Genomic DNA, 19,160 nt, shown 5'->3' with positions numbered 1-19,160 from the left:
TGCCAAGTGAAGTCAAATATTAAGTGCATGTTTGAAACAGCATAATTAAGAAGAGAATAAAATATGATCATAAGCATGATATATAAGGGTGATGGGTGTAAGTTGGCAAATATTAACTGAGGTGAGAAAGAAAAGCAGGATTTTTATTTTAAGGTTCATTTAATGTGCATTAATTTGATTATCTTGATGCTCAGCTCTCATCTTCATGCAGCTAACATCTCTTAATAGCTGGCAAAAAAAATAGGCCTGTTCTGTTTTGTATTTAATCGGAAGACCCTTTGTCAATGGGTTTCAGCTTTACGGCAGAGTCTGAAAAAGAGAAGCAGGAGTGGATCGAAGCACTACAGCAGTCTATTGCAGAAACTCTCTCCGACTATGAAGTAGCTGAGAAGATCTGGTTCAATGACTCAAACAGGTCCTGTGCTGACTGCAAGGAACCGGATCCTGACTGGGCATCCATCAATCTCTGTGTTGTCATTTGTAAGAAGTGTGCAGGTAATTAAGAAACTGAGTGTTCCATCAGACAACATGCCCACCTTAAAGGGCATGGTGTGTCTCAGCCATATTTATTTCTGATTTAGTGCAAAGGTTTTAATCCTATTACAGCTTCAAGAGCCCAGTTTAATTTTTCAAAATTGTGATATATTTGATAAATCCCTTTTAAGTGTAGCATATGAAATCATTTGGGAAATTATTGTACAGCTTTGCAGGGATAGTATGTGGGATCTGAAATGACTCCCAATGTCCTAAAGGGTTCTACAGACCAGAGCAGGGATGCAGGTGGCACTGTGGTCTAAACCACTGAGCCTCTTGGGCTTGCTGATCAAAAGGTTCGAATCCCCGTGACGAAGTGAGCTCCCATTGCTCTTTCGCCATTCCTGTGAACCTAGAAGTTTGAAAGCATGCCAGTGAAAGTAGATAAATATGTACCACTGTGGCGGGAAGGTAAACAATGTTTCTGTGCACTTTGGTTTCCATCATGGCGTCCCATTGCACCAGAAGTGGTTTAGTCATGCTGGCCACATGACCCAAAAAGCTGTCTGTTGACAAACACCGGCTCACTCAGCCTGAAGCGAGATGAGCGCTGCAACCCCCTAGTAGCCTTTGACTGGACTTAACCATCCAGGGGTCCTTTACCTTTTTAACCTACAGACCAGTTGAAGAAGGCATAGGGAAATTCCAGCCCAGGGGCAAAATTACATCCAGTAGGGATCATAGTTTGGCCCATAAAGCTGTTTCCCAAAGTCAAGGCCATCTGTCATGGATGCTTTAGTTGAGATTCCCCATAAGGTCCCTCCCAACTCTGTGATGTTATGAAGCCCACCTGCCCTACACCTGATGTCATATTTGACCTCAGGTGTGAAACAGATAAATATGTGGCTGCAAAGGAATGTGTGCTCTTGATTTTTCCCTCGCAAGCAGGGCTTGAATTCAGCACCTTTAAATTTGGGCACTTCCTAGGATTGGCTATGCTGGACTCCCTGATTGGGAACTCTATAGAGTGTGGCCGACCCCCGCTGAAAATGGAGCTTGAAGCCACTGCTGAGATGTTGTTGTTTATCCAATTGATACCTTCAAAGGGCCTTTTCCCCTTCACATCCCAGCTTGAATCAATCCACCTTGCCAAGGACAAATGTTCCTTTGCAACATGGCTTGATTGCAAGCTAGGTTGCGAAGGAAAAATAGTTTACTTGATGACATGGTTTAGTCAGGTAATAGACAAGTAGATGATCCAACCTACTTGCCAAAATGATCCACAAAAGGTGAAGGAGTTCAGGATCTAGCCCACCAGCCATATATTGTAAGCCACATGATGTAGGCCCGCCCCTTTCTTTGTCTGATTATCAAATTTCTGTCCCCAATTTCTAACCCCTGAAACGTGCTACATCTTGTTATTTTGACCCAGGGCAACACAGATCATTAGGACCCAGAGATTCGAAGGTCCGAAGCCTCAAAATGGATGCCAGCATTTGGAGTAATGAACTCATTGAGGTAGGAAGAGTAGGGCGGAAGGGGAATAGGAGAGACGAGCCTTATCAGTGGGGAAAGTAAACATTTACTGTGAAGTTTTGTGGCATGTAATGATGCTCCTGAGGAATTTGTCTATTCATTTGAAATCCCTTCCCACTTGATACAAATGCTGCTGTGCTTCATTGTTTCATGCTGATTTTTAAAAATGGTTATTGCTTTTTATTGATCCGTGGTAGTGGGGATTTACACCCCCCCCCCGTGTTGGGCCAGGGTTCTTCGAATAGAAAATGTGGGGGATAAATATATTAACATAAAAAGGAAGGCTGTTTTACGTTTTACTGTGGAAATAGAAGCTTATTGTCACCACATATTAAATAAAACACGTTCTTTTTATTTTCTTAAGTGACTTCAGTACTTTGAAAGGTTCTCCTTAATGCCAAGCTATTTCAACTTGCTGTTGTTTTCTAAATAACTTTCACTGACATAATACTTTAATTTATTTGCCCACATTTTCCAGTTTCCAGAATGGCAAAATGTCAGTCTGTAAGGAATGTTGGGATACATAATTGGTTTTCTACGGATGTCCCTTAATTCATCTGTACCTTCTAAGTATTTCATCATTTTCCTTGGATCCTGTGTTGGGATATTGCTAGGGCTATGCGTATGATGTGGTTCGATAGGAGCACAGGAAAGCTGCAGAATGCGTGGCACAGCACAGAATTCAGCTTCCTGAGAGTTTCATTTTTAAAAAGTGTATATCTAGGCCAGGGGTCCCCAGACTTACCGGCGTTTGGGCCGGTTCCCACCGCACCGATCGCGCGGCGGGCCGGAGGGCGGGGGAGCGTGCGCCTGTGCGGGCTGGCGGGCGGGGGAGTGCACGCCCGTGCGCATGCGCACGGGCGCTTACTGGCGCGCTTCCAGGGTGGGAAAAGCGCCGAAAATCCATTGTGCGCATGCGCGTGGGCCTCCCCCGACCCGGAAGTGCACCAGAAATGACTTCTTCCGGGTCGGGAGAGGCCCATACGCATGCGCAGAAAGGATTTTCGGCGCTTTTTTCCCAACCCGGAAGAGCGCTGCCGCGCTGCGCGCCGTAAGAGCGGGCGGCGGCGGCGGGCGGCGGGGGTCGTCGTGGGCCGGATTGGCTGGCTAATTGGGCCGCATCCGGCCCCCGGGCCGTAGTCTGGGGACCCCTGATCTAGGCCATATGGCTCTGCTGATGTGCTTGATGATGTGTGCAGATAATGCCTGCTGAAGTCACATGAACTGCTGAACAAGATTTTGTTGAATAAGATGCTAAGAAAGCATGGGAAAGCTGCCTTTACACAGAGTCAGAACACTGTTCCATATAGCTCTGGGTTGTCAACAATGACTGGTAGTGGTTCTCCAGGATTTCAGTTGGGGTTCTCTCTTAGCCCCAGTTGGAGATGTTGCAAATTTACCTAGGACTTTCTGCATGCTCTAGCACTCATCTACAACCCTTTCCCCATCCTCAAGGATGAGGTTTGGCTCAATTGCAGTCCCTTTGACTAGGAGAAGCAGCAAAGCAAGCCCCATGTTTACAGAGTGAAACGGCCTCCTCATGCGGCTGATTTTGAGTGTCATGGAAAGGCAGCAAAGTGTTAGATGTTTACTAAGTTTGCTTTCTTCCTTCTGCAGCTTTTTATTGTGATAGGGAACAAGAGGGCAAATAGCTTTTGGGAAGGAAACATTCAGCCCGATGAGGAGTTGCGTATGGATGCCCCAACAGACCGGAGGTTAACGTTTATTACACAGAAATATAAAGAGGGAAGATTCAGAAAAAGCACTTTGCTGTACAAAACCAAAGAAGAATTAAACCAGGTAAATCTGGCAGAAATGTTGGGGTGTGGTGTGTGTGTATAGATCTATCTATCTATCTATCTATCTATCTATCATCTATCTATCTATCTATCTATCTATCTATCTATCTATCTATCTAAAACAAAGAATCTGGGCATAATAAAGACTAACACCAATTTTGTTTTGAACCATAACTCCCCTCACCCCTCACTATTGGTCATGACTGGCATAAGCTTTCGCAGATTAGAGTCTGTCTGTGAAAAGATTAGAGGAATTGTGGGGTTAAATAGGCCACAACTTTATTAAATGGTCATCTCTATGTAAAGAAAGGACTAAGTAGCCCAAACTAATTGAACACACAACTGGACTGTCCTATGTCTGTGTCCTCTGTTGATGCTCTCTGTCACAACTCAATTGACACACCCAGGAGAAGAAAGATTACAGGAAGGTGTTAAAAAAAAAAAGCACAGCCAAACAGACATGCAATAAAAATGACTAGCCAAAGCCTTGTTTTGCTTTATTGCCAAAGTGATCAAATAGATATATCATCACTGTCCAAACTTCAACTGATGCCAAATGGTGTTTTGGTATATAGCCCATATATAGACCACAGCTCATAGACTCATAGAATTGTAGAGCTGGAAGGGATCCCAAGGGTCATCTAGTCCAGCCACCTGCAATGCAGGAAGCCTTTGCTCACAGCTGTCCCTGGGTGGACCCCAAATCCTAGGAAACATCTCTGATCAAACCCAAGTCATGATTCCAGTGGGCAACCCACCCCCTCCAGCAAATCCCAGAGCCAGAGGATCTGAGCAGGACTAACATTAGATACAATCAAACCCCCCCCCCCATTATTTCTGGCTTTTGTTAGGTATGTTGATGAACTCACATTAATAGTTCAATTAATCATTAATTTTATTGTAAGCAATTTATGAAGGCCAGAATACAGAGAATCACATAGGTAGTGCTATACCTCCAAGGACCCATGTGGCGCTGTGGGTTAAACCACAGAGTCTAGGGCTTGCTGATCAGAAGGTCGGCGGTTCGAATCCCTGCAACGGGGTGAGCTCCCATTGCTCGGTCCCAGCTCCTGCCCACCTAGCAGTTCGAAAGCACATCAAAGTGCAAGTAGATAAATAGGGACCGCTCCGGCGGGAAGGTAAACGGCGTTTCCGTGTGCTGCTCTGGTTCGCCAGAAGCAGCTTTGTCATGTCTGGGGACAAACACCGGCTCCCTTGGTCTATAGAGCGAGATGAGCGCCGCAACCCCAGAGTCGGACACGACTGGACCTGATAGTCAGGGGCCCCTTTACCCTTTACCTTTATACCTCCAAGGGAGCTTTGAACTTGTAATTTTCCAGTGGTCTTCATGCTCTGTATGACAAATTGCTTTTGAAATGGAGTAGAGCTTTAAAGATAGCTTGTTATATGGCATGAAGGTCTGTTGTTCAAAGTGGGGAGGAATGTTACAACTTCAAGGAAGACCTTGGCTTCACCTAAGAGAGCTCTGTATTTTATATGTAGGGCATGCAGCACTATTACAATTTTATTCCGGAATGCCAAGTGACAGTAGTTAAACTACTAAGGTTAAATGAAGATATTTCAGTTTGTTCCATCTGTTCTGTGACTTCTAAATGTAAGTGTTCAGAAAGGATTTTCTTTTGATCTGCAGAGGTAGACAAGTACCAGTAAAATTATCAGTTGAGCTAGAGTATCCTCTAGAGGCATCGATGTGTCACCAGTATTGCTGAAACAAATAGTAAAATGATTGTGCTTCCTGTGTAGCATTTTTAATAACGCCTTATAAGGTTTTCTTACTGTATCTGCCTTGAGAAGGCAGAGCACGGTTGCTCAAAAGAGAAAAAAGAAAAATATGTATTTGCATAACCCCATAAATTTGTGACCTACATTTCTGGCTGAACCCAAGTGTCATTCATTTTCATCCATGGATGATAGAAGCCCTGCTCAGATGGCAAATAAATGTCTGTACAGAGGAGAGGTGGTATTATGGTGCCTTGTTCGCATCCACATACTGGCTCAAATCCCTGTAGAATGCCTACACATGTGCATCTTGCATGCATGATGATCAGGGACACTGAAAAAAGAGAGAGAACCTGTGCACATACAAATTGTCAGGGCCGGCCCTACGTATAGGCTGGGTGGCGCAGGGCACCATGGTGCCGGCCTGCCAGGAGGGTGCCGTGAGCTGTGCCCGCCCGCTGGCCGGCCGGTCCGCCGGTCCGATGCGCAGCTGCGCGCTGCGCCCACCCGCCCACTGCGCTGGGAAATAGGGCGGGAGGGCGCCGGAGAGATCGCGCTGTGCCTGCCCGCCCGCCCGCCGCGCAGCGTGCTGTGCCCACCCGCCCACCGCGCTGGGAAACGGGGCGGGAGGGCGCCGGAGAGATCGCGCTGTGCCTGCCCGCCCGCCCGCCGCGCAGCGTGCTGTGCCCACCCGCCCACCGCGCTGGGAAACAGGGCGGGAGGGCGCCGGAGAGATCGCGCTGTGCCTGCCCGTCCACCCACTGCACTGGGAAACGGGGTGGGAGCGTGCCGGAGAGATCCGGCGCACCATGGCACGAGGGGCGCTTAAGACGGCCCTGCAAATTGTACAGCAGGTGCTCTGCTCAGCAGTCTAGCTGAATGTGTGAAAATTGTGGCAGGAGTCTGGAGTCTTCATTATGCATGTTTAGGCACCAGGCAAACAAGTACCCCTGGCTGATTGACATCTAATGCTCTTTTAAAATGTGTTGGGGAGGGGGTGGTTTATTGGATGGTTCTTGTTTTCATTTTTATTACACATTTTGTGGTTTTATATTGTGATGTTATGTTGTGAACCGCCCTGAGACCTGCGGGTATGGGGCAGTATACAGATTTATTATTATTATTATTATTATTATTATTATTATTATTATTATCACAGATGGCAATTATTATTAGTTAGGTGTGTACGTGTACATATACATTCAGTATAATGAATGCGGGTGGCGCTGGGGTCTAAACCAGTGAACCTCTTGGGCTTGCCAATCAGAAGGTCGGTGGTTCGAATCCCTGGGACGGGTTGAACTCCCGTTGCTCTGTCCCAGCTCCTGCCAAGCACGCCAGTGCAAGTAGATAAATAGGTACCGCTGCAGTGGGAAGGTAAATGGCGTTTCCATGCGCTCTGGTTTCCATCACAGTGTTCTGTTGCGCCAGAAGCAGTTTAGTCATGCTGGCCTTAGCCAAGCTGTCTGTGGACAAACGCCGGCTCCCTCGGCCTGAAAGCGAGATGAGCGCCGCAACCCCATAGTCACCTTTGGCTGGACTTAACCATCCAGGGGTCCTTTACCTTTACCTTTTATAACCCATTCACCTACTGAACTGGGCTAGTAATAGTTCCTGTACAAGGTAAAGGTAAAGGGACCCCTGACCATTAGGTCCAGTCGTGTCCGACTCTGGGGTTGCGCGCTCATCTCGCATTATTGGCCGAGGGAGCCGGCGTATAGCTTCCAGGTCATGTGGCCAGCATGACAAAGCCGCTTCTGGCAAACCAGAGCAGCACATGGAAACGCTGTTTACCTTCCCGCTGTAGCGGTTCCTATTTATCTACTTGCATTTTGACGTGCTTTCGAACTGCTAGGTTGGCAGGAGCTGGGACCGAGCAATGGGAGCTCACCCCGTCACAGGGATTCGAACCGCCGACCTTCTGATCAGCAAGCCCTAGGCTCAGTGGTTTAACCACAGCGCCACCTGGTCCCCTCCTGTACAAGGTAAGCTGTCTTAAATATGGATGTTGGTCCAGACCTACGAATCCCCCAATAATTGTAGCACATTGTGATTTGATAGTTGCCTGTGAAATGTGGCGAGCTTTGACCTTGCTGGGTGAATTTTAGCTGAATGCATCGGCTACAGTGCGAAGAGACTGCTGAGATTGCCCATTACATCAAGAGACATTAATTTCTTCCTGTTTGGTGTTCTACTTGTAGCTCATGCTTTTCATCTTTATGATCAGGCCCTGTGTGCTGCGGTGGTTAAGCAGGACGTATTGGAAACAATGATGTTGTTGTTTAGCGGAGCAGATGTGATGTGCGCTACAGGAGATCCTGTGTACAGTACCCCATACTTGTTAGCCAAGAAATCAGGACAAAGGCTGCAGATGGAATTCCTCCACCACAATAAGTTTTCAGGTACGGATTTGGAAGTCTCTCTCTCTGTGTGTGTGGCTGCATGGTGCAATGCATTTTAAATGAATACTGATTTAAAAGATCAAATAATGACAAAACGGAGAGATGTGGCAGCACTATGTCCAAGCACCCCTTGCAAAATTATTTGATGTATATTGGATGCTATGACTGGATTTTTGTAAGCTAGATAAAAATAATGAATCCTGTACGCTTGCAGGTAAATTCCCTTTTACAGTCGTACCTTGGTTTTTGAACAGCTTAGTTCCTGAACGTTTTGGCTCCTGAACACTGCAAACCCAGTGACTGTTCCGGTTTGTGAACTATTTTTGCAAGCCGAACGGCAAATGGGGCTTCCGCAGCTTCCAATTGGCTGCAGGAGCTTCCTGCAGCCAATCAGAAACTCTGCTTTGGTTTTCAAACATTTTGGAATCAAACAGACTTCTAGGACGGATTCTGATCGACTTCCAAGTACGACTGTACTTTCCTGGTTTTGGCACCTTGCAGCCTTGGGACATGTGTGTGTGTGTGAGAGAGAGAGAGAGAGAGAGAGAGAGAGGAAGAAAGAGAAAAAAAAGGAAGGGGCAGAGGGCCTGGATGGAGAAAGAAATTGAGGTATATACTTTTTAAAAATATATTTTATTAAATTTCCACAAATTTCACATTAAATTCTAATAGCTAATAAATTTTCTTTTGTTTTATCGATACGTGTTTTATAGTCACTGAAACAGGCTCTTTTCATTATAATTTTTGTGACTTTTACAGATTTTCCTAATTATGAAGTTCATTCGGACAATGTTTCCTGTCGAGATTCTTCTTCCTTCCTTTGTGACTATTTATACAAGGTTTCCTTCAATGCTACCAAGCCGTTTACAGAGAAGAAACTAAAAGAAGGTATTACAGTCTCTTTCCCATCCCACTCACCGCCATGCTTGACTTCTACACACTTGATTTCTTTTAAAATATTGCTTACCCTAATGAATTCCATGTGTACATTATAAGAGATCCATTAGGTTTTAGTTGTCCAATAGTTCCAAAGGAGAATAAATCAATAAAAAGATTTTTTTTCATTTTTTAAAAATGCCTAAATTATGACAAATTAGTTTGATAGTTAATAGGGATCATATTCAAGCTTGCTTTCTGGGAATAATAATAAAAAAAACTCCTTCGGATAAAAGATGCAGTTCAGTTAAGTCAAGACAAAGTATACCCCTCTTGAAATTACTTAATTCCAAACATTTGCATTTATAACTAACTGGCCCTGCCACACGTTGCTGTGGCTTAGTCTGTGAAATGGGTCCTCAGAGTCCCCCTTCAGACACCCTTCACCTTCAGAGTCCCCCTTCATTTAGTTGAAATGTTTTAGGAGTTGTTGTGGGCATTCCTGGGAGTCCCCCCAGGGTGTCCCAAGCCATGAGGTATCTCGACTCCTCCTCCCCCCTCTCCTGGGTCATCCATGTGACTGTTCCCAGGGTGTCCTGATCCATCACCTATCCCTCTCCCTCCTCCCCTCATTGTCTGGATCATCCCTGTGACCCCCCTGTCCTGACCCATGAAGTATCCCGCCCCCTCCTTCCCCCACCCCTGGCTGACTCATGAGGTATCCTGACCCCTCCTCCCCCCACCCACCGGCTCATCCCTGTTACTTCCTCCACCCTTCCAGGAAATTTACCATCCTCTACTCCCCCCATCCTGGGGTCTGGGCTGAGGTGGGGGCGGCAGTGTCGTCAGGGCTGGTGTGACTCGTGGTTTTAACATGGCGGTGTGTGAGTCTGGCCTGTGGTGGGGGTGAGGGTAGTGGTGGGTTCTGGGGGTGGGGGTGAGGCCTGTGGTGATGGTGGTGGTGGCAGTGGTGGCAGCAGCAGTCGTGGGTCCTGGCCTACCGTGGGTTGTTTTGGCAGTGGAGGTGAGGTGTGGTTTGTCGTGGCGGCAACGGTGGGCGGCGAGGGGTTGCTGTGTTGGGGGTGGGGTCCGGGCTGCGTCAGCGGTTGCAGCGGCGGACATGGGGCCTGGTCTGCCTTTCGGGGTTGGTGTTGTGATGGGGAGGTCCGGTTTGTGGCGGTGGGGGTGGGTGGGTTGTGTAGTGGGGTGGGTGTGGCGGTTGTGGGGCTCAGCCTATCTCCCGGCGTGTGGCTTTGCAGCGTAATGGCCATTGTGGCGGTTATACCATGTCGGGGGGTGACGTCATGATTTGGCCCTGCCCTTGGAAATGCAGCTTCTGGCTTCTTTTTCCCAGCATGCACTTTTGGCTGAGTGGAACGTTCTGGAACAGGGTTTTTTGGGGGGTTTTACCTGGTGGAGGTGTGACACCTGTCTTAGCAAACTTTCCTATAGCCTTCGGACATTCGCATGTAATTTTGTGTCAAAATTTCACCTCAATCAGTCAAGCGGTTTTGGTGAAAAGTGAAAACACACCCACATGCCCACTTTACACACACACACACACACACACACACACACACACACACACACACATATATATATATATATATATATATATATATATATATATATATTCAATTCTCTTTATGCACTTCTTTGTGGTTCTTAGAGAAGGAAAATTGGGTTGTAAAGATACGTTTTTCTGAAAGCCTTTTATGGGAACCTCTATCGCAAGGTCACCAAATGGTGTAACACAAAGTGGTAGCGTTTGGGTGCGGAGTTGGGTCCTATGCCTTTTATTAGAGCCTGAGTTTAAATATATTGTGGGATTAACTTCATATGCCCATGTAGTTCTTGAACAGCAGATTACCAAATGGCAAAATGGAGAGGAGTTTCAATGCTGTTACACAACATAGAGGCTTGCAGTATTCAGGGGTAGAATGAAATGTGTTGCCCTGCTGCAAGGATTCATTCTCCCTGCCCCATAGAGTGGAGATGGCTCACACCCTTTTGAAACACTGCCTAGTATGTGTGGCACTAACATGGAAGCTTGATTCAGGAAAGATGATTAATTCACCACTACAGTCGTACCTTGAGTTGCGTTTGCTTCACGTTGCGTTTTTTCAGGTTACGAACTTGACAAACCCGGAAGTGTTTATTTTCGGGTTCGCTGCTTCACGCATGTGCAGGAGCGATCTATCGCATCATGCGCACTCGCACAAGTGGTGCTATACTTACGGACTTTTCGGGGTGTGAACAGCACCCCGGAACAGATCACATCTGTAAGCAGAGGTACCACTGGCTATGAAACCATTCTCCTGTTTAATCATCCCACGGGACAACAGTTACTGCAGAATTGCTTCTTGATGTTGCAAGGTCATAACAAATTGCTTTAAGGAGTTGCTTGGTCACTAAAATGCCAAAGCAGTTCTGTGTACCTTCTATTAATGCAAATGATGTCTTGGTCACATTCCCTTGTGACAAAGAGTCAATGAGAGTTATGCAAATGGCCCTCTCCGTCATTTTGTAGTGCAGATGACTGAGGCTTGGACAAAGGATTTCACAGTGGGGAAAGGAAAGAGTTGGTTGGAAGGCCAAGGGGAAAGAGGTGAAGGACCTGTGGTGTTGTGGGGTGAAGGAAGGAAGGGAGAATCAAGAGACCTCTGTTTTTGCCCACTGCTCATCTTAAGATAACAGGCACCATAATAGTTGTACATGACAAGGATAGGTATATATTTTCATAGGATGGGCTCTCAAATCTTGACATGTAGTGGTTTCTTGGAAGGATAGCATTGGTAATCTTTAGAATATTATAGTGTTCCTTGGCTTTTTCTCCTATTTGTTACAAATCTGTTATGCATATATCTTCAGGTAAAGCCTGATTTTGTGTGTGTGTGTGTTTGTGTTTTTGTGAAAGCTATAGCCCCACAACACTGAGTGCGCTTTCTACCATCACCTCTGCCAGTATAAAATAGATTGACTCTGTCTTGGCCTCTATTTCCAGTGTTCATGGGAAGTAAGAGCACCACCTTTTAGCTATTGCATGCTATGATTCAACTGTCCATTTTGCAATCAGCTCCTGTCAGGCTACATGTTTTTTCCTGCAGCTTTCAATTCTTCTAAGTTCAGAGGGTTGGGTTTTTTTTTTTTTTTTTTTTTGCTTTGCCACTTAGGTTTTTCTTTCTTCTATCCGTGTCTGTATAGTTTCGGTAAACCCGAAATTGTCAAAATACGATATTCTGCTTTAAAAAGATCTTCTTATTTGGAAACCCAGTGAGGTTGTGACAAGTGTTAAAAGGAGGCTGTTTCAGAAAACATTGCTTTGTCTACTTTTGATCTATAAACAAGCTGTGTAAACCCATCCATTTATTGGAAGCCTTGGTCAAAATAGACACCGATTGGACTTGGATATCCAGATGATCCAGGAGATGAGAGCAAGGCAATTAGTTGAAAATCTGTAGATCCCTGATGGGAGTGGATGCTTGCATCTGCCTGTATTTGTAGACAAGGCACGTATTTCTACATATTTCCACAGCCCTAGATGGGAACAAAAGCATTGTGGGAGCCTATGCCATTTTCACAAGATGCAACCTTGAATTTCCCATAAGGCATCTTCCTGCTTTGGAATGCCAATGCACCTGGGAATACCTGTGTTTCCTTAGTGCCTGCCTTCCTACAGCCACTATTTATAGAAGCAGATGGAGACTGATGTCAGGCTGGTTCCACTTAGACAAGCTTCAGAGCTGCCTGTCCTTTCTATGATGGACTAATGCAATGCGCTCTACGTAGGGCTACCTTTGAAGGTGACCTGGAAACTAGAATTAATCCAGAATGCAGCAGCTAGACTGGTGGCTGGGAGTGGCTGCTGAGACCATATAACAATTCAAAGTGTTGGTGCTGACCTTTAAAGCCCTAAATGACCTTGTCCCAGTATGTCTGAAGGAGCGTCTCCACCCCCATCATTCAGCCTGGACACTGAAGTCCAGCTCTGAGAGCCTTCTGGTGGTTTCCTCCCTGTGAGAAGTGAGGTTACAGGGAACCAGGCAAAGGGCCTTCTTGGTAGTGGCCCCCACCCTGTGGAATACCCTCCCATCAGATGTCAAACAGATAAGTAACTAAACAACCTTTAGAAGACATCTACAGGGAACTTTTGAATGGTTGATGTTTTGTTGTGTTTTCAATATTCTGTTGGGAGCTGCCCAGAGTGGCTGGGGAAACCCAGGGAGATGGGCGTGTATAAATAATATTATTATTATTATTATTATTATTATTATTATTATTATTATTATTATTATTAAACTTTGTCTTTGCTGTGCCCTGCTTTTCTATAACTCTCACCGGGTCACTTTGCTCTTAGATTTTCCCCAATTTTGTTACATAACTTTTTCCAACACTGCGTTTGTTGCCTACACTTTTGTTTTGTTTGTGCTAAATTCCTCAATTGGAAAGAGGTTAGCTCATGATTACTTGAATTCATCTTTTTGCATCCGCCACTGTTTTTATTGGAAAAAAGCACGAGATCATCCAAACTTCAGCTTGCCTTTCCCCCTCCTGCTGTCACAAAAGTTTAAGTTGTATGCCTTCTTCAGTTGACATTCAGTTCCATAAAGTAGATCGGGGAATTGCATGGACATTGAGGGTGGAGTCAGCAGGGATGGTCCCACTGCCCCTTCCATGCATTGGATGTCATTCAATAATATCAGCTAACTTGCTGGGTGGACTTCTCACATGGTGGGACTTCCTGTTCCTAGTTTCCTCTCTGCAGCCTCCCATACACCCCAAATACCTGTCCAGGCATGCCATTTGGTGTGTGTGTGTGTGTGTGTGTGTGTGTGTGTGTGTGTGTGTGTGTGCAGAGAGGGCTGAAAGGGGAAAAATGATTTCCTGTTGCTTATATATGTGTCGGGGGCTTATCTGAATAGCACTACTAAAGAGACTATTAGCTTTTCAGCAAGCGAACCAGCACCTATGGGAAATTATTCATGGCTATTTGAGAAGCTACACACTTTTTAAATATGAGATGCAGTTCAAATGAGTCCTTACAAACCATAATGTTTTGTTACCTGGGTGATGGTTAAAGCAAGAAATGGTGTACTTCATGTGGCGCAAACATAAATGAGTGTTACTTTTATGTTCTCTTGAAGAATTGCGAGGACATTTTACTACTGTGTACAGCTACTTTGTCCTTTAAAGCTGTAATATTTATTTGCTAAAGGTCTCAATGTAACAAGCAGTCTACATAAGTCTGTTTTCTGAGACATCCTTATTTAGTTGTAATGTGCACTGAGATTGTGGCAAGACCAGACTTTGAAGCTGTTTGCTAAAAAAAAAGGATGTATGCCTAGGAAGCTCAACAGCATTTTGTTGACTTCTCTCTGTGTGTGCTTGTGCAACTAGGAACCACATTAGTGTTTTATTTAATGCATTTTGTGGATTTTTGCTTTTGTTTCAAGCTTTTGGTACCATTGAAGCCCTCACAATTTCCAGTATTTTTTTTATTTAATCCCAAGTCTGAATCATATCCTTCTCAAAGACTGCAGAAAATACAACTTATTTCCCAAAGATTTCCACCTGTATTTTGCATATTTATTTGTTTATTATTTTAATTATTAGATATCTATACCGTCCTGCATCCGACGAGTACAGGGCAGTTTACAATATAAAAACACAACAATACATAACATAGTAACAAACCAAAATAATGAACCCCTTCACTAGCAAACTCAACAAGCAATAAAACAAAGAGCTGGTTAAAAACATAAAGCTTAAAGAACAGCACAGTTCTGACTAAAACCATATATAAAATGTTTGGGACTATATGTAGGGCTGCCGTATTTTGAAGAGCAAAAAAGTGGACACATTTGCCTACTGCGACTTTTAGCTATGGATCACTATGATGAAAAAGACGGCACGTCCTGGAAGAAAGAGGACACATGGCAACCCTCCTGTATTCAATATAGGAAAGTCTTAATTGTAACGCTAGCACCAGGCATGTCTCCTTGTGAGGGCAATCCAAATGGGTGCCACCACAGAAAAGGCCCCCTCTTTTGTAGCAGCATAATGTCATACATTATGTTGTTGTTACTTTGGTAAGAGGAAAAGAATCGAAGCCCTTTACAGTATATTGAAAGTTGATGTGGACAGAATTTATCTGAGAGCTGATATGAATGATATCGGAGTAGAACTGAATGTGTGTGTGCATTTTTCCTCTCCCTTTTGTCATGTGCAGGAGCGACGATGGGAGTTGCTTGAGACTCCACATAAAAACAAACTACTTTTCAAATAATAACTACAAATACAGTAGAAATGTTCCAGCCTAGCCAGCCCTGTCTTGCAGTAGTTTGATTTCCAGACATCCTCTTACGACACAGAGCATTCAAAAATGCAGTCCTCTTCTGGCGTCTGAATTGGGCTGGTCAAATCTACCAGCTCATGACTCTGCCGCAGACATTTTCAACCTGGGACAAACCAGAAGTCATTGGACTCCAATTCCCAGCATCCCCGACAATTAGCCATGCTGGCTGGGGCTGATGGGAGTTGTAGTCTGAAAAAAATCTGAAGGATACCAATCTAAGGGAGGTTGTTCTTCCACCTCATTCTCATATCATTCTGCTGCATAAGTGGACTAGACCTGTTGTGTGCATTAAATTATCTGCATGTATGCCAGAGTGGAGATATATTGAATAACATTTGAGTAGCTCTACATGGTACTTTTACCTGTTATTAAGAAGATAAAACCCTGTCAGCACATTTGCTGTTGCTTTATATAATTCTACTTTGAGAGATTCTCTCCACAATGAAAACCAAATTATGTTTCCCAAATTGTGTTTCTCAAAGTGCGTCTCCTCCTCCTTTGAAAACTACCTTTTATTGAACTAATATCGCAGATATTAGTTGGCAAAAGAAAACGAAAGCCTTAAGTTTTGCAAGAGTTCAGTATTAACTTTGCTTTGCACTATTTCCTTGATCAGTAGACTCATGCATCTCCTCCTTTTCCTTTTTAACATACATGCAGACTGCAATAGGAGATGGTGTGCTTTGGAAAGTCGCTATTTGAGCTACTATGAAAATGAAAAGAGTGCCTCCCCCAATGGGATGATTGACCTTAATGAAGTCATCTGCCTTGTCATTCACAAAGCAAACTCCTTTTCACACATGGGGTAAGTCCTGGATCATCCCAAAAAATGTAAACCCTCTTAAATAATCTTATTTTTAATATATCCTCCCCAAAGCATGGTCAGTTTGGGGACTTGGAAAACAAATATTTATCCCCTGCTCTTGTTGCATGTGCTGCTTCCCTCCTATCTATTGCTGCTGGCTTCAAGAGCTGCTGTGACTACATTCTCCTTTGCTTTTCCCCGAGATCCCTCCAGGCCTTTTAAAACCGGAACTGGCAGCTGAAATAGCCTAACGCTGCTCTCTCCAGATGGGGAAGCAGAATGCAGAGCTATGATGCAGACACCTATTCCAAAACATAGAAGATAATGTGTTTGTAGGGAACACATGGAGGGGCAGTTACAGAGAAGAATTGGCAAGAGTTATTTAACTCCTCCTGCACTGACCAATTTGCCACCTGCAACATGACCCTCCCCTCCAATGTAAGGAAACCCTTTCTCGCTTAATTCAGCTTTCGGAACTTAGCTGGAGAAAGAAAGTAGTCTGGGGAATGTTTACGGGAGAGAATGGGCAAGCAGAATAATATTCAGAATAAAACTCCCATCCATCACGTCCCCTGAGTGTGCTCCCACTTCTGTATTTGTTTCTGTTGTTAATAATAATAATAATAATAATAATAATAATAATAATAATAATAATTTATTATTTATACCCCACCCATCTTGCTGGGCCTCCCCAGCCACTCTGGGTGGCTTCCAACAGAATATTAAAAACACAATAAAACATCGAATATTAAAAGCTTCCCTAAACAGGGCTGCCTCCAGATGTCTTCTAAAAGTCAGCTAGTTGTTTATTTCCTTGACATCTGGTGGGGAGGGCGTTTCACAGGGCGGGTGCCACTACCAAGAAGGCCCCCTGCCTGGTTCCCTGTAACATCACTTCTCATAGTGAGGGAACCACCAGAAGGCCCTCAGCACTGGACCTCAGTGAATGATGGGGGTGGAGACACCCCTTCAGGTATACAGGACCGAGGCCATTTAGGGCAGGTGTCCCCAAACTTCGGCCCTCCAGATGTTTTGTATTACAATTCCCATCTTCCCCGACCACTGGTCCTGTTAGCTAGGGATCATGGGAGTTGTAGGCCAAAACACCTGGAGGGCTGCAGTTTGGGGATGCCTGGTTTAGGGCTTTAAAGGTCAGCACTAACACTTTCAGTTTTGCTCGAAAACGTACTGGGAGCCAATGTAGGTTGCAATGTCTGGACCTGTTGTCGATATCTGTCTTTTAAGGTCAGGAGACAGAGAGGAGGGAGATGGGGAGAAGCGAGCAAAGGGCACACATGGTCATGCTTTTTCTTTCTGGAAATAGCAACCCAATACTATTCTGCATGCCAGTACTGGCTTTGGGCAGCCAAGGAAAGGATCTGAGAGAATTCTGCAGTAGCATAAGCAATAGATGGCATTAACAGAGGAAAGGGGCCTTAGCAGCCAATGATTGATTGCTCAGAATGTGTAGCCATCTCCCAGGCTGCACCAGGTATTTGAGAGGAGGATTTGAAATGGCAGCAATTCTTACTCAGCAATGCAAGGACCCAGCCTCAGACAGTGGATTTTGGTGCAATTTAAGCAGGTGACCAATCTTGCATTGTGTTTCTAAAATTTAACATTCCCTTCAATCTCTAAGGAAGTTGGTACTTCTTCGAGTATGGGTGAAATATACAGTACTCGGAGTCGAGAGTGAATTTCATGTTCTTTATTCAGCTCGTAGTCATCAAGGAGAAGAAGAGAAGAAGAATGTCCTTTTCCCAAAACCATCTGCTTATATACATTATTTACACAATGGGCTTTGCGTGATTGGCTACTTCAGGGCTACACCTGTGGGCCAATCAGTTTGTGGATTGACTTCTGCCAGCAGCCTGATTGGCTGCTCCTGCAGACCAATCAGGTTGCGGATTCACTTCCACCTGGAGTTGGATTGGGTGGCTCCTGCGGACCAATCAGACTGCTGATTCTGGATCCTATTGTTCTATGATTCAGCTCAGTACATAACAATGGCACTGATCCATGTTGTGTGTATGTGTTGTACCGCATCATGCCAACTTGAAACAACCCGTGGCAGTTAAATTAACCAATACATTGAATACTGAACTTCACGCACCCGCAACCCATTAGTCCCATCTTTTTCTCTTTTAAACTTGCATATCCGCCTACCATTTACCTGTCTTCCTTTCCCTCTTCGTTAAACAGTCAGATGAGCGATTAATTTTATACTGTTTAAAAACACATAAACCATAAATAAAATGTTTTAGTTGGTGTCACTCTTACAACCTGCTTCCCCCTTTTTCAATTATGAATATAATGCAGGGAAATCTGGGGGGATAATTGAAACGTTTGTTACTTCGCTTTTATAAGGGTTATACTAAATAGAATTGACTCTCCTTGTCCTTGGTGGTTTTAGAGCTATATTTGCCTTTGAAATCTACTTACTGTCAGAACGTGTGTTTCTCTTCTGTGCTGAAGCTGCACATACTCAAAGAAAATGGACTCGGGCAATTGCTAAGGTAATTATCTATTCCAGATAAGTCAAGAGCGTTTGCATTGCGTGTGAAGTTGGCACTGTTAGCTTAGAATCTAGGGAGAAACCAGGTTTCTACACAAGTGAATTTGGATCTTGAGAATGTGGAAATGTGTTTCCCCCCCACAACTTCTTAATGGAAAATATCTGCTGTTACAATTGCTTCTGAAGCAGCCATAAAGCATTGATCAGAATTCAAGCTTTTTAAAATAATAATAATAATAATAATAATAATAATAATAATAATCTTGAATTTTAAGGTAATCTGTATTCAAACACTGGTTGAACACATTAAGGGGAATCAGGTTGGGGAGGCACTGATTTCTGATGTCTCAAAATATTGATTTCCTCCAACCCTCATTGCTTGAAATCAATCCAAACCCTGCTGTTTAACAAATGCCCAAGTCCTCTGATTGAGGTCATCTAAAGATTGAGTTGTGGTTTCATCAGTATACGGTATAGTTCTGCTAATTGTTTTTCTATGCTGGTTTTTACTGTGCTTTAAAAAATTCTGCTGCGTGTCATTTTTATTTTTAAGCAACCTTGAGCCTCTGATATATGTGATGTAAAGTCAAGCTATAATTATTTTAAAGTTAAGAAAATAGGCTATGGACCATTTCAGTATTTGGGAAGTAAAGTCAAT

At 44.3% G+C, this 19,160-nt stretch overlaps 1 protein-coding gene across 3 annotated transcripts in view; it reads left to right on the top strand.

Annotated features, from left to right (window-relative positions):
• ARAP2 (ArfGAP with RhoGAP domain, ankyrin repeat and PH domain 2) overlaps window positions 1–19,160 on the top strand; it is a 126,310-nt gene that overhangs the window by 58,255 nt on the left and 48,895 nt on the right. For all 3 annotated transcript variants that reach the window (XM_060278929.2, XM_060278927.2, XM_060278928.2), the window contains 7 exons: window positions 296–495; window positions 1,907–1,992; window positions 3,628–3,810; window positions 7,777–7,951; window positions 8,711–8,839; window positions 15,843–15,987; window positions 18,401–18,503. In XM_060278929.2, coding sequence (XP_060134912.2) covers window positions 296–495; window positions 1,907–1,992; window positions 3,628–3,810; window positions 7,777–7,951; window positions 8,711–8,839; window positions 15,843–15,987; window positions 18,401–18,503 — 1,021 coding nt within the window. The remainder of the gene's footprint in view (window positions 1–295; window positions 496–1,906; window positions 1,993–3,627; window positions 3,811–7,776; window positions 7,952–8,710; window positions 8,840–15,842; window positions 15,988–18,400; window positions 18,504–19,160) is intronic.

The sequence above is a fragment of the Zootoca vivipara genome, chromosome Z1, assembly GCF_965207765.1.
Source record: "Zootoca vivipara chromosome Z1, rZooViv2.hap1.1, whole genome shotgun sequence".
Taxonomy (NCBI): Eukaryota; Metazoa; Chordata; class Lepidosauria; order Squamata; family Lacertidae; genus Zootoca; species Zootoca vivipara.
The sequence above is the reverse complement of the archived record's forward strand: the minus strand, read 5'-3'. Positions and strand labels throughout refer to the sequence as shown.